We start from the raw sequence: 25,241 nt of genomic DNA on the forward strand, positions 1-25,241 counted from the left end.
TACTGTTTTTTATTTCAGAGGGTGATCTTTTTATGGCCTTGTCCTGAAATTTTGGGGCTGCTTCTCTATACTAACAATCATACTCTATATTCCAATCTAGACTACTTGATGTTCTTTGGTTATATCCTTCCCCTCCAGTGATTTTGTTTTCTCCTCATGCTCTTTCCTCTGTCTGGATCGTTGCAGTCCTCCCCCTTCAATAAATTCCATCTTAGTTACCATCCATTCTTGATTTCTTAGACCTGATGTGCTCTTTCTTCTTTAAAATGTAACCTTTTATTGTGACACTGTCTTATTATACCCTATGTTAAAGTTACTTGTTTTATCTTCTCTTTGTGGACAGCTTGACATACTACTTTTTTTTTCCCCTGCAGTTTCTAATATAGTTAATAAATTGCTTACTGAATTGAGTTAAGTGAAATTTCCTCTTAACTCTAGACTGGTGGCTCTCCAAATGTGGTCCCTAGACCAATGTCAGCATCACTTGGTAACTTGTTAGACATACAAATTCTTAGTCCCCATCCCAGGCCTGTTAAGTCAGACACCAGTGATCTGTTGTTTAACAAGCCTTGCATGCTCAAGTTTGAGAGCTACAGATATAGCCTTTCTAAAGAGCTGTTATCTGACCTCTTTAGCAAGAGCTTAGTCTTCCATTGATAGGAAATCTGGAATATATTCCAAGACATTAAAGTAGTTGCTAACCAAGGTCCTACCACAAACGCTTACTTCACAAGACTATTGAGGGAGTCCAGAATGAGACAGCATCTATGGAAGCCACAATATACTTGCTGTTTACTTCTGGATTGTTCTATCCCTTAGAATTCACTTCCACCATATCTTTCTCATCTTTCATGTTTCAGCTTAAATGCCACCACCTCCAAGGGGCCTTCCCTGAATATTAGAGTCTGATGCTTGAGCCATTCTTTAATTCTGCACTCTATTTTGATTCATTTTAAGTACAAATTACCATTAATAATTATTTTATTTGCTTATTGTTGGTTTCCTCCATTGGACAGTAAGCTCCATAAGGCCAAGAACCCAGCCTGATTGTCCTATTCCCACCTCTCTTACCATTGCTTCACACACAGGAGGACTCAATAAATATGTGTTAAAAAAAAGTAATTGCTAATCATAGTCACACTAAAGAAGTCAGCTGTTTTGTATTACATTTGACTTTAGAAAGGAGGAAAGCATGAAATATTTACAGATTTCCATTAAAAAGTTACAAAATTTCTTTCATTAAGCATTTCAGTTCTTTAGGAAAACTTTATTTGGAATTTCCACAATTTGTAAAAGATATCTAGAGTTTTTCCTAAACCAATTATATGTATAAACTTTTTTTGCACTTATTGAATTTATGAGGAGTATAAATCTATTTATATTTACATTTGCTCACTATCCTGGAACCTATCTATTGTACAATTAAATTCAACTATGTAAATGAAATATTGTGTGTCTTCTGAATTTTAGTTCTTAAAATTTTTCATTTAGAGCTTTCCTTGGGTGTCAATTTTTAAATTGTCAAGGGAACTCAACCAGAAAGGTTTATTTAGGGAACTCAACCAGAAAGGTTTATTTATCATTATAAAATAGATTTTAGCAGAAAAGACCACCTTGCTATGCATGTGTGTTCTGATGGTAGGCCATGAGGCAAAGATCTATGGGAAACGTCTAGATGAAACCTTAGAGAAAGAGTTTAAGATAGAAATGTTATTGTTTCCATGGAACTTAAAAATTGTGTGTGTCTGTAAGGGTGGGATAAGGTTCACCTCCTTGGCTTTGCGACATCTATTGACCTGCTCTTCTTGGTGTTTTTTAGCTATTTCAGTGGCTAGAAAGTCAATCAGAGAAACCCTGACTTGCAAGCTTTCATCTGTTTTTAGAATTTCCAGTTTTAATAGGTTATTTGTTAATGATTAGTTTCTTCTAGGAGATGCAAGGTACTGAAACTTCAGCTAATGGTTTTAAGAACTGACTGCTGGTAAAAACTTGTTGCTTATGGCAATACTTTTGAAATTAGCTCACAACTAATATAGCCATGGAAATATACAAGGAGGAGTAATTGCAGGAGGATGACATGGTACTATCAGTCTGCCTCTAGATATGTTGATTTTTAAAAAAATTAGTAAATGACTTCTTTATTATAAATATGAGGAACAAAAAAATAATTACAGGGCAAAACCCCATTATCTCTATACTTTTTTTTGAACTGTAAGGTAAAAAGAACTGGGTTAACCACAGTTCCTCAGCCAGTTATCTAATATGTGTATGGATCACATTAAACTGTGTAAAAAACAATGGTGGTCTTTGGTGGGGATATTTTTTCCTAAATGTCCCCATTTTTCCCAGGCTCATTCAGTCATTTCTTCAAAAAAATTTTCAATAACAGTTTACATTCAATATTATTTTGTATTACTTTCAGATGTACAGGATAATGGTTAGATACTCATATACTTTATAAAGTGTCTCCCCTGGTATTTTCAGTATCCATCTGGAACCATGCAGTTATTACAATATTATTGACTATGTTCCCTATGCTGTACTTTTATTTCATTTTGTGAAAGCTGTTCCTCTAGTCTGTGTAACTTTTGTAGAAAGATTAAATTTATATTAGAGGGGGAAATTTTATCATCTGGAATTTATATTCCTATATCTCAGTGGTCTTCAAATTGGGATGTACATGGTGTAGCTGTGCAAGGTGATCACCATAGTATGGGAAGAATATATTAGAATGTTTATATTTTAATATAATTAAAAATTCCCAGTTTTTGTGTATTTTATAAAAATAAATTAGTATAGTAGTATAGTAGTATATGCACATAGTTTATGAATAAAATGCTTATAATGAGCATGTTTATTCAGAAATTTCTAGTGATAGATGTGTTCAGCCAAAACAGTTGAGACCATTGCTATATGCACTAGGTATTAGGTTTTATATGGTAATTAAATTTCATAGGCAAGTATGTGTGTTATTAGAAGGCTTTGGTAAGCAATGCCATATTTCAGTTTTCTAGTTTGCTTTTCTGTTTATCTTAATTTTAGTCCAAAGGGTAAAGTTGAAAATACATTCATTAATTTTTTTTTGTGTCATCAATAGCTTCCCATTTTTCCCCAGTAATGTCAACGGGTTCCGAGTAATGTCTCTTCTCTCTTTCAGACAACTAGTCTTTTGTATAAAGCATAGATAGTGCTTCATGGTCTCTGTTTTTGTTTTTTGTAGCATCAGGGGCCTTGTCAAAGTTAACTCATGGATTAAAAGATGAATCATTGGCTTATATCTATCATTGCCAAAATCATTACTTTTGTCCAATTGGCTTTGAAGCAACTCCTGTTAAAGCTAATAGAGCATTCAGGTAAGCATTTCTTTATGTTTTATGGATACTTTACCATAAAATGTGTTATAGAAAGTATTTAAGAAATATTTAGTGCTTAGAAATTGGAAGACTTAGTGATTTGCTTCCCTTACACGAAGATTATGCTTTTAACATTTGTGCTCACTCTTTTGCAGAATTGTATTTGATTAAATTTTATTTATTTATTTAAAACATTATTTATTTTAAAAATTGATTTATTTGGGTGACTGAATTGTAGTACTCTTTTCACTCCTTAGCAAGTTTTCTTCATGCTGGGTTGAGATAATGCCAAGATAGTTAAAAGCAAAGGAAGAAGTGTCCTATTTGAGAATGGTGAAAGCAGAAACCATGAATACTTTTGAGAAAAAGTATTGGTAGGCATGGTTATCCTCAGCCTGCTGAATTTCTGGTTTGTTCACCCCCAGGTTGGTGGAATTGGTAATTGAAGAGGAGGAAGAGGTAGCACTATTCTCTCACACAGGAACAAAGGTCATCTGGGGGATAGGATGGATTCTTTGAGGCTGGAGGCCAGGGGACCTTTGTATCCCACTCAAAGCATTTGGTGGAGCTTGGGCAGGGGTGGAGGTGTGCAGGGATCCTGAGACAGGCAGGAGCAAACTGTGAGAATTAGGATGCTGGACGTTGTACTTTCGTGAATGTGGAGCAAGAGGAAAATTAGTGAGTTTCTCCAAATCCTGAAATGTTTCATTCATCTCTCTGGAGGTGAGGTATACTCCTGTTGTTTTTTCTATGGTTTCATCCCACAGCATTACATTACTCCAGATATCTATCACATGTAATACATAAAAAAGTAGGTACTTCTACTTTGTGCCCATTAGAGGAGAGTTTGTCATCCCTGCCTGTACCTAAGAATTACCACCTGAGATACTTTTCAAACTGCAAATCCTTGCTTGTGCTCCACTCTTGATGTATTTAAATTAGAATTTCCCATGGAGGAATTAGGGCATTAGTATGTTTAAAAGTTTCACAGGTCAATCATTACTTAGGGTTTTGTTTTTAGGATGTATTTTGAAACTTTTTGAACGTATAGTAAAAGGAGAAGAGTAGCTGAAGAATTCTGGTAGCATGCTAAGATTTTTTTTTTCTGTTAAATGCTGAGAGGTAGTATATGTCAACTTTGTTAACCCTAGATTTTGTAATAGGGGATCAAGCCCAAAATTTATGTTTTCTCTTTAATTGTGTGCAGATATTTGCTCAAGCCTAAACTCCAATATCTATTCTAGCAGTAATGAATGCATTCTTTGAATAAACTTTTATATATCTTTTATTAATATATAATTGAAGTACTATTTTCAAAGGAACGAATGATCTTTATTAAGTTTGCTGTGAATGTATTTTAAATCTAGCAGGGGTCCACTCTCACCACAAGAAGTAGAATATTGGATCTTAATTGGAGAATCAAGTAGAAAACATCCTGCTATTCACTGTAAAAAGTATGTTAACTTACTTTCTTCTTCAGTTTCTGTTGAATTCTGTTGGAATTTTGATTAGAATAAAATCCAGAGAATCCATAGTTTATTTTGTAGAGAATTACATCATAACAATATGGACTCTTGTAACCAGTGAACATAGACTTTACCTCCACTTAGAGTTTTAATTTCCCTCCAGCAATGTTTTATATTTTTCAATGTAGAATTTTATATGTATTTTGTTAAAAATTTTCTCTATTTTCTGATGCTATTGTAAATTGATTTTTTTTTCATTTCTCAGTTATTTTCTGGTTATGTACAGAAATATAATTATCTTTTCTATATAAGTCTTAAATCATGCATTTTTACCAAATTCACTTCTTAGTTCTATTAGCAGATATTCACTACAAAGAAATTTATAATTGCTTTATATTTTCCACACAATCAAGTTGTCTCTAAAGGCATCTTAACTTTAAAGTCTTTTGTAAATGCACTTGACTCTAATTAAGAATGTCTCTAACCTGCAGGATGTCATCTAATAGGTTGATATATATTTATTTCATAGGGAGACTGACCATTTTTAAACTGAGAACCTTGGCAATAGTTGTATAAACAGAATTGTTATAAAAATGAGTTTATTAGAGGTTAGTGGGTGGAACAATCCTGAGATAGAGGCTTATTGCCATGGTAATATTACAGAATATTGCTCATATGAAAAGTTCCATTACAATGGTCTTTTGTACTAAAAAGTAAATTGTGCTTTATTCTTCCTTCTTAACTGTAGATGGGCAGATATTGTAACTGATCTAAATACTCAAAATCCAGAATTTCTAGATATTCGACACTTGGAGAGGGGGCTGCAGTATAGAAAAACCAAGAAGGTAAGAACACCATTGTATTTGAAGGTATTTCCCAACTGGCCAAAATGCAGTAGTTTTACTCAGTATTCTACATGGGAAATAATATAAGCCAAGATCAGACCATCTTAGACAGAAAAGTGAAAATTATTTTAAGGCCACAGGTATATTTAAAATGAAAGGGTAAGGAGGGTAGCCTGCATTCATATGGGACTGGTACCATGTAAAAGAATGTTAGCAGGGACCAAGTAGCTAGCCTTTCTCATTCTTTTGGGAGTTATATGATTTTATCTTTTTGCCTGATTATTTACTTCCTGAAGATCATCATCATCTTTATGTCCCTTTCAGATGAGCAGTCTAGACTGTGACTGGCTGGCTTCAGGCCTAGTTCCATAGTCTTGACCCAGTTTGGGTCAGGTGTTCACTCCTGGGCCATATTAACTGTGGCCTTGGGATAGTCATGTGTACACACAAAACTTCTGGGGATATTTCTCAGAGATAGGTAGATTCTATGGACCGAGTAGACATCCCATAGATAGAGTCCTACTAACAAGTGAAGAATTCTACTAACAAGTGTAGGCCAGGAAGAGGGATGATGGTATTTGACCTAGACAGAAGGGGAAGTTACAGTGTGTGAGTGGCATATAGGGGAAAGATGTTTTGGCTCATTTATTTCCTGAGGATTCTCAATAAAGAAGTACAAGAGAAAAGACTTAAGAAAACTAATCCTTTCTATTGGTGCAAATGGGTGACTTAAGTGTATTGATTCAGGATATTCTTTTTTATTTTATTGGTTACAGTTGTACCATTTGTTTCTCCCCTTTATCTCCCTTGGATATTCTTGACTTTGTTTGTTACTGTCAAATATTGACAAAGATGTGGGCATTGTTATAGTTTCGTAATGGCAGCTGCTCAGGGAAGATGCAGGATAATGTGATCTGATGATGTCTGAATGGGTAAGTACTGTTGTGAGGAAGGTAAAGGGGGAAAAAAAAATAAGGGAGTTCATAGGAGCAATTTGTTTTCCATCATTGTCTTCCCAACATTGTGTCCCAAATGTTGTTTTTCAACATTTTTTCCTTCTCAGGTTGGGGGAAATTTGCATTGTATTATAGCATTCCAGAGACTTAATTGGCAAAGGTTTGGCCTTTGGAACTTTCCATTTGGAACCATTAGACAAGAGTCACAACCTCCAACACATGGCCAGGGAATTGCCAAATCTGAGAGTGAAGACAATATCTCCAAGAAGCATCATGGGCGTCTGGGCCGGTCTTTCAGTGCTGGTTTCCATCAGGATTCGGCATGGAAAAAGATGTCCAGTATCCATGAGAGAAGGAACAGTGGATACCAGGGATACAGAGAGTATGGTGGGAATGATTGACTATGCTGGGTACTGAAAAACTTGTATTACGCACTGGTCTATACAGGACTCCATTGAGACAGGAGAAGATTAAGTCTACACTAAATAGGAACAGATTTTGTGATACAAAACATAACCCTGTAGTTCTCTAGTATATAAGATTGCATATGATTATGATGGTTGATTTCAGATATATAAGCAGATAAACACAGATAATTGTTTTAAATTTGAGTATATAAACATTCTGGACAATTTAACAAAATCCAATAACAAATGCAAATTTACTTAATAATATGATTTGAAATAGTTAAGCATGGCATGATTGCTTATGACTTGATCCCAAGGCATTTGTTGCAGATAGTTTTATTCCTAAGCTCATTATGTAAGGCACCACCAGCCCTTTAGGAAAAAAATGGGGCTGTTGAGTTTTCTCTCATAGTTAAAGTCATTTAAAATTTTTCAGTGAGTCTAGTAGTTCTTTTATTTGTTGAAGTATCTTGCTTGTCTCATTTGTTTCCTGGTTAACTTTCTCAGGATTCTCAATAGAGGCAAAAGAGAGAAGGCTCAAGAAACTAATCCTTTCAGTTGGTGCAAATGGGTGACCTAGTGCAGTTTTAGGATATTCTTGACTCTCTTGACTTGGTATGTTACTATCAAATATTGACAAGAACTTTAGGTCTTGAAAGACTTCTGTAAGTCTACAATAAACCCTGTCTTAGGGATAGAGTAAAAGAACAAGTGGATATAGTTCCTATATCCAAGGTAATCTGTGAAATGAGATCTGATACTGATAACTTGATTGGTCTCTCAACATGGACTCATATATTGATAACAACATTAAAGATGCATTCAGAATGCCTCATCACTCAGAGGGCAACTATCCATATTCCAAACTCTTGAAGTATCCTCTTTTAAAAAACATGTAGACAATTAGTTATTTGAAGTGACTGTTAAATAGTTCAGAAGTGTGGACTTCATATATTTGAGCTCCTCTGTATTTGGCTGTTAGTGTTTTCTATGCTGTCAACTTGTCACTCACAAATGACTAGGACCTCTTGTTCTTTCATATCAGGGGCTGTTCCAGAACTCAAATCAGTGACTTGATTATTACAAGGTGCTGAATACATTGGTACCATATTGCAATACATCTCAAGAAGGTTCAGATTTTTACTTTTAAAATATTTTAATTTTCTTCTCTTTTGAATTTTATATCCATTAAACCACTCAGACATGCCTAAGCCTACAGAAGGGGACATATATTATGAAATCGCCATTTTTCTGAAAGGACTATTTTGCTTGAAATGCAAAGGACTAAAAGATTTGTAGGGTGTTGATTTTGTTACTACATACTGGAACTTTTAAGAAGTTTTCATCAAATAAAATTTTGTTTTCTACTTTTAATCGTGAATATTTTGTTTTAGGGAATAATTTTGTTTGAAGACATAATTTGTTAATGCTAAGTGTGTTATAAGAAAACATCTTGTATTAGACTTTTAATAGTTTTTTTGTTTGTTTTTTTTTTTTACATGGCTGGATCAGAACTTGACTAGAGGAATTTTCTTGGGACTTCATCAGTTATTTCTCAAAGACTCTTATTAATGAAATAATACTCATTATAACTATAATTTTAGATTTGTGTAACTCTTTATAATAGGAAATAGGAAATTTAATTCTTCGTAGCTTGAAACAAATGAAGTTGTGAGTTTTGTAGGTCAAATATGGTTGAATATCAGCAATTTCACAGAGTTTGGATATTTCAGAGAAAAGGAGCCAAGAGGAAAGGAGACAAATTCAACATAAAATAGAGTAGCAAGACACTTAAGAGGATGAGTTTATACAGATTGCTTATTGGCCATAAACACTCAACTCTTGACATACAGGATCACTTAACAAAAGGTTTAAATACTGGCTCTGCACTTTAGCTATATCATCTTGAGCAAATTAAGATGAATTTCTCTGTGCTTATTTACTCATTGATAAAATGGGGATAGTAGTATCTTTTATAAATTGTTTTGAAGAATTAAGTTAATACATGTAAAGTGTTCAGAACAGTGCTTGGTGAATAGGAATTGCTACTTGAGTGCTTGCTATTTTTTTTTCTTTTTTGTTGTTCAGATATGTCATCATTTTCCTGCCCCTACTTTCCCTTGCCCCCCCTCACCCTCACCTTCCACCCTCAATCCTTCCCCACTTTGGCTTTGTCCATGGGTCCTTTATACATACTCTTTGATTTTACCCTTCCCCTTCTTTTCCCTGTTACCCCCCTCCCTCCTTCCTTCTCAGTACTGTCAGTTTGTTTTACTTTCAATGTTGCTGGTTATATTTTTCTTGCTTGTTTTGTTGATTAGGTTCCACTTATAGGTGAGATTATACGGTATTTGTCCTTCACCCCCTGGCTTATTTAGCTTAGCATAATGCTCTCCAGTTCCATCCATGTTGTTGGGAAGGGTAGTAGCTCTTCCTTCCTTTCCTTCCTTCCTTCCTCCCTCCCTCCCTCCTTCCCTCCCTCCCTCCCCATTCTTTCTGCTGCATAGTATTCCACTGTGTATATGTACCATAGTTTATTGATCCACTCATTTATTGATGGGCATTTAGGTTGCTTCCAGCACTTGGCTATTGTAAATTGTGCTGCTTTGAACATTGGGGTGCATAGGTTCTTTTGAACTGGTGTTTTGGGATTCTTAGGGTATAATCCCAGCAGTGGAATTGCTGGGTCAAAAGGCATTTCCATTTTTAGCTTCTTGAGGAAATTCCAACTGTTTTCCACAGTGGGTGCACTACTATTACTACTCCAGAATATGTGTATTTTACTGTTCAGAAACTTGAGAGCCCATTAAACAGCATCTCAAGGAGCCAATTCCTTTTAAGTCATCCCTTAGTTGCTGTCCCTTCCAAAGAGTATTTTGTATTTTAAGAAATATTGCTCTGGTTTTAAAAACACAGTATTCACATGCCCACATTGGCTACTTTTTTTTAATACCTACCTCACAGAGTAAAAAAATGTTCAATTACATAAAATCCTGAAACTATTCCTCATTCCACTACGATTCCCTATTATTAGGCCAAGCTTGTGGAGCAGGTTTAACACTTTCCCACATGCCTTCTCCCAGACACTGAAGGAGCTCAGGCAAGGTGCTCTAGCATACATCACATTCTGTACTTCAATTTTTACCTATAGTGTTTTCTCCCTTAGTCATTCACTCAACAAATTGCGTACTATTACCCACTAGGTGTTTCAGGTTAAATGGCTGAGCTCAGAACATCCTCAAGAAGATGGTGGCATCTCCATTTTATTCACAGACTCTTATTGGTGAAGAAACTTGCTTAGGATCATAGGGTATCTTAGTTTGCTAAGACTCCCATAACAGAATACTACACACTGGGTGGCTTAAACAACAGAAATTTATTTTCTCACAGTTCTGGATGCTAGAAGTTCAAGATCAAGGTTTTAACAGGTTCGGTTTCACTGAGTTTTTTCTCCTTGGCATGCAGATGGCTGTCTCCTGACTGTGTCTTCACGTGGTGTTTTCTCTGTACACACATTCCTGGTGTCTTTGTGTCCTGATTTCCTCATCTTATAAGGACCCCAAGTCAGAGTGGGTTAGCTCTGACTTACACCCTCAGGGGTGTATGTTAACTTAATCAACTTTTAAAAGGCTGTATCTCCAAATACAGTCACATTTTGAGTTACTGGAAGAGGGCACATAATTTTGGAGGAGGGCACAACGCATCCCATTAACACAGAGTTACCTGACTGAGGTTGTATCTGGACTAATGTCTGCCTGACTTGGGAGGAAATTCATTCAGCAGGGTGCAAGATGCACTGTAGAGCTTCAGACTAGAGGCAGAAAAGGTTATTTAGGCAATACTTACGGAATCCTTGCTAAGTGTAAGGAGTGAGGGATGTAAGAGTCAAAAAATAGTTCCTGGCTTCAGTAACTTTACAGTCTACAGTGGAGGGAGACAAAAACTGAATAGGCAATTATATTAATCTCCGTAAAATACAACTAAGAACAATTTCTGGGAATTGTTACAAATAGTGGATATGCAGAAAAGCACATTGTCAGGACTATCCCCAATAGGCTATTAGTTGTTACTAGGTCAACTAAACATGGCTACTGTGAAACATCTGGGGACAGCAACGATTTTAAGATAATTTTTGATTTTGTCATAAAACTTTAACAAAATTACCTCCTTATTTAAATCAGCCTTTTCACTGAGTCTGAATCTAGTTTCAGTAGTTCAAATTTGAACCAATATGTATTAAGATTATCATTTACTGAATAACCAGTAGTGTAAGCACTTTGCATAGTCAGCTCTGGTCTTCGCTAAAATAGTCTTCAAGACTGATTTTATGCCCATTTTACAGATGAAGAAACAGGCTCTAAATAAATGTTACTTGAACAATGTTGTACACTACGATGTGTGGTCGGGACCTGAATCTTGGCTTAAGGGTTCCAGAGCCACTGCATTTCCAGAGGCCCTTCTGGCAATTAGTTTCTCGTCCTTTCTGACCCAGAAGCTGTGGAATCCAAAATTTTACATGCCGGAGAAAAGGAACCTATTTTAAGGGTTAAGGCTTTACAGCGTATTATTACAAGTTATCTATCTAGTTACTACAAATTACCCAACAAATACTTAAAGACACCAGCAAAGCATCCACCATTCTGTTGTCGCTTCAGGTGAAAACAATACTTAGTGTTAAAAGTTTTCACTATTAATATTAGTGGCGGCCGGTGAGGAGAAACTGACACCGAAAAAGCGCGTAGAAAATCATCACCTCAGCAAGCAGACACCGCGCATCGTTTTGAGGTTTACCCGCGACAGCACTCCAGCACGGAGGAAATAGCTAAAACACCACAAACGTAGGGGCGGAATTGAACCCTCACTTCCGGAGTAGAGCGGCTCAGCAAATACACCGTAGGCGCGTTGAAGCAAGACTTCCGCCCTGCGTGCGCATCGTATCAGACGGAATCCGAGAGGTCCCATTTGCGTGGGTTTGCGTACCCACCCAGAAAAAGGGTGTGCCGGAGGGACGCTTTCAGGCTTTTCATCTCGCCTGCGCTGTTCCCTCAAGCGAGTCTTCCGTTAAGCGTTCAAACGTTTGGGACAAAGCGGTATTCGAAAGAGGACCTGCTCCTTCCCAAGGTGGGCCTTATTCGGTTCTACGGTTCCATCTTTCTGCAGGGAGGCGGTGACAGCCGCTGGGAACCGCCTTTCCTGAATTGGAGCAGGGCAACTCTTTCGGAGTTCGGGGCGGTGGTGCAGCCAGTTGTAGAAGAATTGGAATAAAAGATCTGTGGCCCCATCACCGAGCTGTGCTCTAAAGACACTACTGCCTCATGGGAGTCCAAGGGCTCTGGAAGTTGTTGGAGTGCTCCGGGCGGCAGATCAGCCCGGAAATGCTCGAAGGGAAGATCCTTGCCGTGGGTATCCTTAACGCAACGTCAGTGTTCGGGATGCTGTGATTCGTGTCCCGAGTACTCCCTCTCCCTTGGGCGCAGAGTGATGTTAGTAGGATGACGGTGTCATCCAGGGGTGAGCTGTAGAATCTCTTGCACTACCCCCCACACTTCCGCTTTACGATTGTACCACTCTGAATTGGAATCCCGGTTTTATCACTTAGGGGCAGTGCTTTACGCTTCTCAATGCTTTTGTTCTCTCAGCTATAAAGTGGAGGTGATGGTAGCTACATGCAGAAGGTTGGTATGAAGAATAAAGGGAGCATTTAAATGAAGGAAGCTTAGAATAGTGTCTGACACTGATAATATGGTAAAGTATTACAACTGCTGGGAAGTCAAGATGGAGAAAATGAGGTGGGTTTCCTACCAATAGTGTTCCCTGCTGTATTGAGTGTTGCACCATTTATATTAGAGGAAGGATAGTGTGGTCAGGTGTTTGACCCTAAAATATAAATATAAGTAAATATATATATATATATTTTGGAATAGGACATTTATATGATACTACACTGCACTGAAAAAAATTGAAAAGATGTACAGTCCATCATTTTCCTGTCAGCCCCTATGATGGACTTTTTAAGGACTGTTATTTTTGTACATGTTTGTCTGATTTTGTTCGTGTGTTTGGAATGAATTGTTTTTCCTTCGTTATCACAGCATCTGAATGCGGTTTCTGAAATTCTTTTCTCTCTTTTTTTTTTTTTTACTTTTGAAGCATTTTAACAAAATTGTTCTTTTCTAGACGCTGGTGGTACCTTACACCAGCTCCCTAAGTGAGAACCTATACATAATATAATTAATGTCATATTTTTTACAATGTGAATAATCTTGAAATACATCTGTAATGGATTTGGGCTTAAAAGTTTTTATGCAGTGTACCTTGGGGAAAAGGAAAGGTTTTTTGTTTGTTCTTAAGCATGTGCTATATCGCTACCCTCTAGTGATTCCTGAAATCACAGCTTTTTAAAAAGATTTTCTTATAGAAGTGTATGTGAGTGAAAGCAGTTTTCAGTCATGGAAACCTTAAAGCGTAAGCAAAGATTTAGGCCATTTTACACTGCAGTTCATATGAAGAATTAATTATTATTTTTTCTTTTTTATTTACTTTTTAAATACGTTTGTCTCTGCCTCCCCCCCACCTCTTTCCCTTGCCCCCTCTCTCCCTCCCTCCCTCAGCTCTTCCCCTTTGGTTTTGTCCATGAGTCCTTGCTATATGTTCCTTGACTTTCCCCTTCCCTTCCCTTTCCCTGCCCCCCCACTTCCCTCTTGTCTCTGTTGATTTCTTTTCCTTTCAGTGTTGCTGGTCATATTTTCCTTGCATCTTTGTATGGTTGGTTAGGTTCCGCTTAAGGGTGAGTACATATGGTATTTGTCTTTCACCCCCTGGCTTATTTCGCTTAGCATGATGCTCTCCAGTTCCATCCATGCTGTCGCGAAGTTTAGTAGTTCTTTTTTTCTTTCTGCTGCGTAGTATTCCATTGTGTATATGTACCATTATTTTTTGATCCAATCATCTACTGATGGGCATTTAGGTTGCTTCCAACACTTGGCTATTGTCAATTGTGCTGCTATGAACATTGGGGTGCACAGGTTCTTTTGTATTGGCGTTTTGGTGTTCTCAGGGTATAGTCCCAGCAGGGGAATCGCTGGATCAAAAGGCAGTTCCATTTTCAGCTTTTTGAGGAAAACCCATACTGCTTTCCATAGTGGCTGCACCAGTCTGCATTCCCACCAACAGTGGACTAGGGTTCCCTTTTCTCCACAGCCTCGCCAGCACCTGTTGTTTGTTGATCTGTTTATGATGGCCATTCTGACCGGTGTGAGGTGGTACCTCATGGTGGTTTTGATCTGCATTTCTCTGATGGCTAGTGATGCAGAGCATCCTTTCAAATGCCTCTGGGCCCTCTGTATCTCCTCCTTAGAAAAGCATCTGCCCAGGTCCTTTGCCCATTTTTTGATTGGATCGTTTGTCGTCTTGGAGTGGAGTCGAGTGAGTTCTTTATATATCTTGGAGATCAAACCTCTACCTGATGTATCATTAGCAAATATATTTTCCCATACGGTTGGCTCCCTTTTCATTTTGCTGATGTTTTCTTTTGCCATGCAGAAGCTTCTTATTTTGATGAGGTCCCACTTGTTTATTCTTTCCTTTATGTCCCTTGCTTTAGGAGACATATCGGTGAAAAAATTGCTGCGTGGGATATCTGAGAGTTTCCTGCCAATGTTCTCCTCTAGGATTTTGATGGTGTTGCGACTTATATTTAAGTCTTTCATCCATCTTGAGTTTATATTTGTGTATGGTGTCAGCTGATGATCCAATTTCAATTTTTTTGCATGTAGCTGTCCAGCTCTCCCAACACCATTTGTTGAAGAGGCTGTTATTGCTCCATTTTATGCTTCTGCCCCCTTTGTCAAATATTAGATGTTCATAGAGACCTGGGCTTATTTCTGGGCTTTCTATTCTGTTCCACCGGTCTATGGGTCTGTTTTGTGCCAGTACCAGATTGTTTTCAGTATGGTGGCTTTGTAGTAGAGTTTGATGTCCGGTATTGTGATCCCTCCTACTTTGTGTTTCTTTCTCAAAATTGCTGCGGCTATTCGGGGTCGTTATGGTTCCATATAAATTTTTGAAATGTCTGTTCTATTTCTGTGAAATACGTCATTGGTATCTTAATAGGGATTGCGTTGAACCTATAAATTGCTTTGGGTAGTATGGACATTTTGCGGATATTAATTCTTCCAATCCATGAGCACGGTATATGCTTCCATTTATTTGTGTCTTCCTTAATTTCTTTTTTCAATGTTGTATAGTTTTCTGTGTACAGGTCTTTTACGTCTTTGGTTAAATTTATCCCTAGGTACTTTATCTTTTTTCTTGCTATATCGAATGGTATTTTTTTTCTGATTTCTTCTTCTTCTATTGCATTGCTGGTGTACAAAAACGCCTTTGATTTCTGAATGTTGACTTTGTATTCTGCTGTTTTGCCAAATTCACTTATTAGGTTGAGGAGTTTTTTGATAGAGTCTAAAGGGTTCTCTATGTACACTATCATGTCATCTGCAAACAGTGATAGTTTTACTTCCTCCTTTCCTATTTGGATGCCTTTTATCTCTTTCTCTTGTCTGACCGTTGTGGCTAGGACTTCCAATACGATGTTGAAAAGAAGCGGTGAGAGCGGACATCCTTGTCGTGTTCCCGATCTTAGTGGGAAAGCTTTCAGTTTTTGCCCATTGAGTATGATATTAGCTGTAGGTTTTTCATATATAGCCTTTATTACGTTGAGGAATGCCCCATTTATTCCCATTTTGCTGAGTGTTTTGATCATAAATGGGTGCTGTACCTTGTCAAATGCTTTTTCTGCATCTATCGAGATGATCATGTGGTTTTTGTCTTTTCTTTGATTTATGTGATGTATCACGTTTACTGATTTGCGTATATTGAACCATCCCTGCATGCCTGGGATGAATCCCACTTGATCATGGTGGATAATCTTTTGAATGTATTGCTGGATGCGGTTTGCCAATATTTTGTTGAGGATTTTAGCATCTATGTTCATCAGCGAAATTGGCCTGTAGTTTTCTTTCTTTGTAGGGTCTTTATCTGGTTTTGGGATCAGGGTGATGCTGGCCTCATAGAAGGAGTCTGGGAGTCTTCCCTCCTCTTGGATTTTTTGGAATAGTCTGAGAAGGACAGGGGTTAGCTCTTCCTTAAATGTTTTGTAAAATTCTCCTGGGAAACCGTCTGGCCCTGGGCTTTTGTGTGCTCGGAGTTTCTTGATGACTGCTTCAATTTTCCCAACTGTTATCGGTCTGTTCAAGCTTTCTGTTTCTTCCTCCTTCAGTGTTGGAAGATTATACTTTTCTAAAAATTTGTCCATTTCATCAAGATTTTCAAATTTTTTGGCATATAATTGTTCATAATAGTTTCTGATGATCATTTGTATTTCTGTGGTATCAGTTGTTATTTCTCCTCTTTCATTTCTGATATTATTAATTTGGGTCCTCTCCCTTTTTTTCTTGATGAGTCTGCTTAAAGGCTTGTCAACTTTATTTATCTTTTCAAAGAACCAGCTTCTGGATTTGTTGATCCTCTGAATTGTTCTTTTCGTCTCTATGTCATTCAGTTCTGCTCTAATCTCGACTATTTCCTTCCTTCTACTTGCTCTGGGATTTATTTGTTGTTGTTTCTCCAGTTCTTCAAGTTGTAGTGTTAGGTCTTTTATTTGAAATGTTTCTATCTTTTTAAGGTAAGCCTGTATTGCTATGAACTTCCCTCTCAGGACCGCCTTTGCTGTGTCCCATAGGTTTTGGGCTGTTGTCTGTTCATTTTCATTTGTTTCCAGAAATTTTTTGATTTCTTCTCTTATCTCATTATTGACCCATTCATTGTTTAATAGTGTACTGTTCAGTCTCCATGAGTTTGCAAGTTTTTGAAGTTTCTCTTTGAGGTTGATTTCGAGTTTCAAGGCCTTGTGGTCTGAGAAAAAGTTTGGTATTATTTCAATTTTCCTGAATTTAGTGAGGCTTGCTTTGTGTCCTATCATGTGGTCTATCTTTGAAAAACTGCCATGAGCATTTGAAAAGAATGTGTATTTTTCTTCTTTGGGATGTAAGGTTCTATATATGTCAGTGAAGTCTCTTTGATTCAGTGTGTCATTCAGCGCCACGATATGTTTATTAATGTTTTGTTTGGAAGATCTGTCCATTTTTGACAGTGGGGTGTTGAAATCCCCTACTATCAGTGTGTTGCTGTCTATATCTTTTTTGAAGTCATCCAACAATTTCCTTATAAACTTGGGGGCTCCTATATTGGGAGCATATAAGTTTACAATGTTGATGTCTTCTTGATAGATTCTTTCTTTAAGTATGATAAAGTGCCCCTCTGGGTCTCTCTTTATGGCCTTTGCTTTGAAATCTACTTTGTCTGATACAAGTATGGCAACGCCAGCCTTTTTCTCATGTCCATTTGCTTGGAATATTATTTTCCATCCCTTTACTTTCAATCTGTGTAGGTCTTTTGCTCTGAGGTGGGTCTCTTGTAGGCAGCATATGTGTGGGTCGTGTTTTCTTATCCATTCAGCCTACCCTGTGTCTTTTGATTGGGGCATTTAGTCCATTCACATTGAGAGATATTACTGATAGAAACTTACTTATCTTTTCTCTTTGTACTTGTGTTCCTCTCTCTCTCATTCTTTTCCTTCATCTGCTTAAACCAGTCCCCTTAGCATATCTTGGAGTGCTGGTTTGGTAGAGATGTATTCTTTTAGCCTTCTTTTGTCTGGGAAACTCCGTATTTCTCCTATTTTAATGGAGAGCCTAGCTGGGTAGAGTAGCCTTGGCTGTAGGCCCTTGCTTTTCATGACTTCGAATATTTGTTGCCATTCCCTTCTGGCTTGTAGTGTTTCTGTTGAGAAGGCAGCTCCTAGGCGATTCGGGGCCCCCTTGTATGTTACTTTGTCCTTCTCCCTTGCTGCCTTGAGGATTCTCTCTTTGTCTTTGATAGTTGTCATTTTAATGATGATGTGTCTTGGAGTGGACCTCCTTGGGTCCCTCTTGAGTGGGGTCCTCTGTGCCTCCTGGATCCATGAGAGCCTTTTTCTCCTCAAATTAGGGAAATTTTCCATCATTACTTTTTCGAGGAGGTTCTCTATTCCTTGCTCCTGTTCTTCTCCTTCTGGTATCCCTATTATACGGATATTATTGTATTTCAGGTTGTCCTGCATTATCCTAAATGCCTCTTCATTCTTTTTGAGCCGTTTTTCCATTTCTTGTTCTTTCTGGGAGCTTTTTTCTACCTTGTCCTCCATCTCACTGATTCGATCCTCAGCTTCATCCAGACTGCTTTGGATTCCTTCTACTGTGTTCTTCAATTCAGTAATGGTATTCTTCATATCCTCTTGTATCTTCTTGATAGTTTCTATGTCCTTTTCCAGGCTGATATAGTTTGCTGTAAGATCCTGACAGTTTCTCTGCAGTTTCTCATAGTTCTCTTTGAGCTGGCTGAGCTCATTGAGCTTACTTAGAACCATTGTTTTGAATTCCATATCTGATAGTTTCCTTGCCTCTATTTCATTGAGCTCTCTCTGTGGGGAGTCCCCTTTTCCACTCATTTGAGGGGAACTTTTTCTTCCCATTTTTGTGAGAGTCTGTTAAGTATTTTTGTCCTTTACTTTTCTTTCTGGGCTTGCCTCTGATTATGTCAGTTGTTGACCCTATAGGGCCTTGAGTTGTTTGTTTGAGCCTTCCAGGAGTCTAATGCCTGTGTCTGACTCCTGCTTGGAGCAGCTCTGTGACCCCTTCGGTCAGGGCTGGGCTATTTTTTGGGATCTCTCTGAGCTCTCACACGGGCTCCTTGAGCGCGTTCCCAGCGCGGCAGGGTCCCCCACCTGCCTTGGCTTGCATGTGCTTGCCCCCGACCAGGGGGCTTATTCCCGACCTCATGTACTCATCTGGCCCCCCTGGCACGCAAGCTTCGCGGCACTGGTCAGTTTAGGGTCTTCTATTGTGTATTTTCCCCGCTTTTGTCTCTTTGGGTGCATTGCTTGCCCTCGCCAAATGGGGACTACGGAAATGGGAGGAAATCAGCTCTAGGACTCTCTGGTTAATCCTGTTTCTGTTCTCTCCTCCAGGGACTCTGGGCAGCTCTACCTATTTTGTGGGCCACTCCACAATCGCGGCGGGCAGGTCAATTTACCAATTTATGCCTGCCCTTGCCCCTCTGTGCACTCCCTTGCAGGCCTTATGGATGCCAGTCTGTGTGAGGCCTTGCCGGTAGGTGCAAGCGTTCGCCAGCCCGCGTGGGTCACACACACGCTCGCCAACCCTCGCCGGTTACTCGGCGCAAGTGTGCGCGCTTGCTCTGGGTGTTTTGGGGGTGTCTGTGTTTGCTTTTCAGCTTTTGGCTCTTTGGGGGTGTGCCTCTTCCCGCACAATGGAGACTACGGCAAGAAGGAGTCGGGACTTCCCGGTTCCTCCTCCCGTTCTTTCCCCAACGCCTCCGTCTCCAGTCTCTCCTCAAGGCTCTCCCAACCAGTCTGCACTCAGCCCCGCAGCTCACATGCCTACAAGCTGTGTGCAGAGCGCACAAAAGGCAGGTTAATTGATTCCCTTATGCCTGAGCGAGGTGGTAGCTGCAGAGTGGGAAGTGCGTTATCACCCGGGCTCCACCGGCCGCCGTGTCAGTTCTCTTCACAAAGTTTTCCTCACCAGTCTTTTCCCAGGCACCAGCCCACCCTGCTGCCGCCTCTACCCAGCGATCAAGGAGGGTGGCTGCCACTGCAACTTTTGCGTTTGCCCTTTAAATGTCTTTTTGCATCCCCAGCGACCTGTCTCTGGCAGAGAGCGCCCCTAAGCTTTTTGGGGTTGCGTTTTGTCTGTATTTTCTCGGCTTTAGCTGCTGTAGTTTAGGGGTTCCTGTTTATGATTCAGACCCCGTTCTTCTCGGGGGGAGCTAACTGGCCGTTTCAATGTCCCTCTGGTGCCAGTGCCCGTGGGCACCCAGCCCACCCTCTCGAGCCTCCACCGCAATTCTCACCCGTTGGGATGTGTGAGAGTAGAATCCACTGTCCGCGGCACCACGACTCCTCTCCCACTATTGCTCCACTGCTTTCCAGGTGATTACTCCATTATTTAGTTGCAATACCAGTTTGGTTTTGGGAGGAGGTCAGCGTGACTCCCATTCACTCCTCCGCCATCTTTCCGACTGAAGAATTAATTATTTGTAAAATCATTGAGATGACGCATGAAGTTTAGCATTCCATGTTTTTAGGAAGTTGTCCAAAGTAAGGGAAGGGAAAGCATTTTATTCAGATTACCGTCATACCTCAGTACTTGTCAGCTTCAGAACTTGTCAAACCCTGTACTGATCTCATTTTGACCAGAAAAAAATATGTCAGCACTTGGCACTTGATCGGAACTCATTGCACTTGCTAGAACTTGTTTGAGCCGCCAGGGCCACGCTGCAAGAGGACATGCTTGCTTGATTGTCGTAGGTTTTAGCACTTGTCATGAGTTCTGGAATGAATTAACGATGAATCCTGAGGTACCGCTTTTTCTATTTTCAGAAGTCTCAGAATCTCTTTTCTAAAATAAAGTCATTTTCATGGGGGTTTGAGGCTTTTCTGAAATAATGAATCATTTAAAATGGACTGTCACAGATACTCAAGTTAAAATGATAAACTCATATATATGTATGTGTATGGAGATTATTATAATTTGAGTATCTTTGGTTCTATTAATTGATTTTGCTTTATGCATTTTCATGGGAATCAAATTCAAATATCTGAAGTACATTTAGATTTGTTTTGTTAATGAAGATATTATCCAAGACATACTAGGTTCATAATTTACTCTTAGATCCCTAAAATAAACTGGTCATTTTACCATCTATAGACAGTCTTGTTTTTTTAATTAATTTATTTATTTAATTGTTGTTCAGTTACAGTTGTCCCCATTATTCCCCCATTAATCTTCCTTGTCCTATCCACTCCCACCTCCCACATTCAATCACCCCCCACATCCCCTGTCTTTGTCCGTGGGTCCCTTATACATATTCCTTAACTTGACCCTTCCCCTTATTTCCCATTACCCGCCTCACCCCTGCCCTCTGGTCACTGTAAGTTCGTGCTTTATTCCCATGTTTCTGGATCTGTTTTGCTTGCTTGTGTGTTTTGTTGATTAGGTTCCACTTACAGGTAAGATCATATGGTATTTGTCATTTACCGCCTGGATGATTTCACTAAGCATAATTCTCTCCAGTTCCATCCATGCTATCTTGAAGGGTAGGAATTCCCTCTTTCTTTCTGCTGCATAATATTCTGTTGTGTAAATATACCACTTTTTTTTAATCCACTCATTTACTGATGGGCTCTTAGGCTGTTTCTAGCAATTGTGTATTGTAAATAATGCTATGAACATTGGGTTGCATAGGTTATTCTGAATTGGTGTTAAGGATTCTTGGGGTATATTCCCAGCAGTGGAATTGCTGCATCAAAAGGCAGTTCCATTTTTAGTATTTGAGAAAATACCATACTGGTATCCACAGTGGCTGCACCAGTCTGCATTCCCACCAACAGTGTACTATTGCTTTTTCTCTACATCCTCACCAGTACTTGTTTGTTGATTTGTTAATGATAGCCATTCTGACCTGTGTGAAGTGGTGTCTCATTGTGGTTTTAATTTGCATCTCTCTGATGGCTAATGATGATGAGCATCCTTTCATATGTCTATGGGCCCTATGTATGTCCTCCTTGGAGAAGTGTTTATTCAGGTCCTTTGCCCATTTTTTAATTGGATTGTTTGTCTTCCTGGAGTGGAGTCATGTGAGTTCTTTATATATTTTGGAGATCAAACCCTTGCCTGAGCTATCATTGGCAAATATATTTTCCCATATGGTTGGTTCCCTTTTCGTTTTGCTGATGTTTTCTTGAGCTGTGCTGAAGTTTATTAATTTGAGATAGTCCATTTATTTATTCTTTCCTTTATATCCCTTGCTGTAGGGGACATATTGGTGAAAATATTGCTGTGTGGGATATATGAAACTTTCCTGCCTATGATTTCCTCTAGGACTTTTATGGTGTCATGACTTATATATAAATCTTTTATTCATCTTGAGTTTATTTTTGTGTATGTGTAAGTTGGTGGTCAAATTTCATTTTTCTGCACTTGCTTTCCAGATCTCCCATTACCATTTGTTGAAGAGGCTGTTTTTACTCCATTTTATGCTTCTGCCCCCTTTGTCTAATATTGATTGACCACAGAGAAATAGGTTTATTACTACGTTCTCTATTCTGTTCCATTGATCTCTGTGCCTGTTCTTATGCCAGTACTGTTTTGATTACAGTGGCCTTGTAATATAGTTTGATATCTGGTATTTTGATCCCTCCTGCTTTGTTCTTCTTAAAATTGCTGCAGCTATTCGGGGTCATTTATGGTTCCACATAAATTTTTGAAATGTGTGTTCTATATCTGTGAAATACATTGGTATTTTAATAGGGATTACGTTGACTCTATAAATTGCTTTGGGTAGTACAAACATTTTTATGATGTTAATTCTTCCGTTCCATGGACACAGTATATACTTCAATTTATTTGTGTCTTCCTTAATTTCTTTCTCCAGTGTTGTGTAGTTTTCTGAATACAGGTCCTTGGTTAGGTTTATTCCTAGGTACTTTACTTTTCTTGTTGCTATAGCAAATGGGATTTTTTTCTTATGTTCTTTTTCTGATAGTTCATTGCTGGTGTACAAAAATGTCATTGATTTCTGAATATTGACTTTGTATCCTGCTGTTTTGCCAAATTCACTTATTAGGCTGAGTAGTTTTTTTTGTGGAGCCTATGGGGTTTTCTATGTACACTGTCTTGTTTCTGCAAATAGTGACAATTTTACTTCCTCTTTTCAAATTTGGATGCCTTCTATTTCTTTTCCTTGTCTGATCGCTGTGGCTAGGACTTCCAACACTATGTCAGACAGAAGTGGTGAGAGAGGATAACCCTCACTTGTTCATGATCTTAGTGGTTTGCTCCCTCTACTCCTACTTGGCTGAGTGTTTTTATTATAAATAGGTGCTGTACCTTATCAAATGCTTTTTCTGCATTTATTAATATGATCTTGTGATTTTTATATTTCTTTTTGTTTATGAGATGTATTATGTTCATTGATTTGTGAATATTGTATCATCTTTGCATCTCTGTGATGAATCCCACTTGTTCATGGTGTATGATCTTTTTAATGTATTGGTGGATGTTGTTTGCCAATATTTTGTTGAGGATTTTAGCATCTATGTTCGTCAGCGATATTGACTTGCAGTTTTCTTTTTTTTGTTGTGTCTTTATCGGGTTTTGGGATTAGAATGATGCTGTCTTCATAAAAAGAGTTTGGGAGTCTTACCTCTTCTCAGATTCTTTGGAATAGTCTGAGAGGGACAGGGGTTAGCTCTTTCTTAAATGTTTTGTGAAATTCTCCTGTGAGACCATTCAGTCGAGGGCTTTTGTGTGCTGGGAGATTTTTGAGTACTGCTTATATTTCACCAGCTGTTACTGGTGTGTTCAGGCTTTCTGCTTCTTCTTCATTCAGTGTCGGAAGGTTATATTTTTCTAGAAATTTGTCCGTTTCACTGAGGTTTTCAAATTTCTTTGCATATAACTGTTCTAGAAATGTTGTAGAATCCTGTGTATTTCTGTGGTATTAGTTGTTATTTCTCCTCTTTCATTTCTGATATTATTTATTTGGTTCCTCTCCCTTTTTTTCTTGATGAGTCTGCTGAAAGCCTTGTCAATTTTATTTATCTTTTCAAAGAACCAGCTCCCAGATTTATTGATCCTTTGTATTGTTCTTTTAGTTTCTTATGTCATTCAGTTCTGCTCTGATCTTGATTATTTCCTTCCTTTTACTTGCTTGGTTTTGTTGGTTGTTTCTCCAGTTCTTGAAGATACAGTGTTAGGTTGTTTATCTGAAGTGTTTCTATGTTTTTTATGTAGGCCTGTATTGCTATGAACTTCCCTCTCAGGACTGCTTTCGCTGTGTCCCATAGGTTTTAGACTGTTGTGTGCTCATTTTGATTTGTTTCCAGAAGCTTTTTGATTTCTTCCTTGACCTCATTATTGACCCATTCATCTTTTGGTAGCATCCTGTTCAGTCTCCATGTATTTGCATGTTTTTGAGTTTTTTCCTTGAGGTTGGTTTCTGGTTTCAAGCTCTGTGGTTTGAGAAAATGCTTGTTATGATTTCAATTTTCTTGAATTTGTGGAGGTTTGCTTTGTGTCTTATCATGTGGTCTGTCTTTGAAAATGTTCCATGTCCCTTTGAAAAGATTGTGTATTTTGCCTTTTTGGGACGAAAGGTTCTATATATGTATCAGTTAAGTCCATTTGATCTAGTGCATGGTTCGGTGCCACAGTATTCTTGTGGATATTTTGTTTGGAAGATCTAGCAATTGTTAACAATAGGGTGTTAAAATCTCCTACTATCAGCATGTTACTGTGTATCTCTTTCTTGAAGTCCTCCAAGATTTTCCTTATATATTTGGGTGCTCCTGTGTTGGGTGCATATATGTTTACAATGTTTATTCTTCTTGATGAATTCTTCCCTTGAGTTTTATGAAGTGTCCCTCTGGGTCTCTTTTTATGGCCTTTGTTTTGAAGCCTGTTTTGTCTGATATAAGTATTAGTATCCTGGCTTTTTCCCCCTCTCCATTTGCTTGGAATATTTTTTCCAACCCTTCACTTTTAGTCTGTGTATGTTCTTTGTTCTAAGGTGGGTCTCTTGTAGGAAGGATTATGGCGGGTCATGTTTTCTTATCTATTCTGTAACCCTCTGTCTTTTTTTGGAACATTTAATCCATTTCCATTTCAGGTTATTATTGACAGTTACTTTTTCATTGCCATTCTTTCCCCTTTGTACCTGTGTTTCTCTCACTCTTTTTCTTCATTTTCTTAAATCAATCCCTTCAGCATGTCTTGCATTGCTGGTTTGGGGGTGGTGTATTCTTTTAGCCTTCTTTTGTCTGGGAAACTCCTTATTTCACCTTCCATCTTAATTGAGAGACTTGCTGGGTAGAGTAGTCATGGTTACGGGCCTTTGCTTTTCACCACTTGGAATATTTCTTGCCATTCCTTTCTGGCTTCCAATGTTTCTGTTGAGAAGTCATCTGCTAGGCTTTTTGGAGGTCCCTTTTAGGTTATTTCCTGTTTCTCCTTTGCTGCCTTTAGGATTCTCTCTTTGTCTTTGAAATTTGCCATTTTAATCATGATATGTCTTGGAGTGTGCCTCATTGGGTTCT

At 38.5% G+C, this 25,241-nt stretch overlaps 1 protein-coding gene and 1 non-coding gene across 8 annotated transcripts in view; one reads left to right on the forward strand and one right to left on the reverse strand.

Moving 5' to 3' along the window:
* Positions 1-25,241, forward strand: part of BIVM (basic, immunoglobulin-like variable motif containing) — a 95,296-nt gene that overhangs the window by 34,563 nt on the left and 35,492 nt on the right. For 5 of the 7 annotated variants that reach the window (XM_054574369.1, XM_054574370.1, XM_054574373.1 and 2 more), the window contains 4 exons: positions 3,221-3,353; positions 4,721-4,807; positions 5,568-5,664; positions 6,728-8,304. In XM_054574369.1, the coding sequence (XP_054430344.1) occupies positions 3,221-3,353; positions 4,721-4,807; positions 5,568-5,664; positions 6,728-7,021 (611 nt within the window). In that variant the 3' untranslated portion in view covers positions 7,022-8,304. Of the gene's footprint in view, positions 1-3,220; positions 3,354-4,720; positions 4,808-5,567; positions 5,665-6,727; positions 8,305-12,026; positions 12,431-25,241 lie in introns of those variants that run through there. The other 2 variants (XM_054574375.1, XM_054574368.1) reach the window with 2 other exon arrangements.
* LOC129071234 (small nucleolar RNA SNORD20) lies at positions 8,531-8,613 on the reverse strand. Its single transcript, XR_008529233.1, has one exon. It is a non-coding gene; the product is annotated as a small nucleolar RNA SNORD20 (small nucleolar RNA).

The sequence above is a fragment of the Pteronotus mesoamericanus genome, unplaced genomic scaffold, assembly GCF_021234165.1.
Source record: "Pteronotus mesoamericanus isolate MK-2021 breed Mesoamerican mustached bat unplaced genomic scaffold, CSHL_Meso_final contig_26, whole genome shotgun sequence".
Lineage (NCBI taxonomy): Eukaryota > Metazoa > Chordata > Mammalia > Chiroptera > Mormoopidae > Pteronotus > Pteronotus mesoamericanus.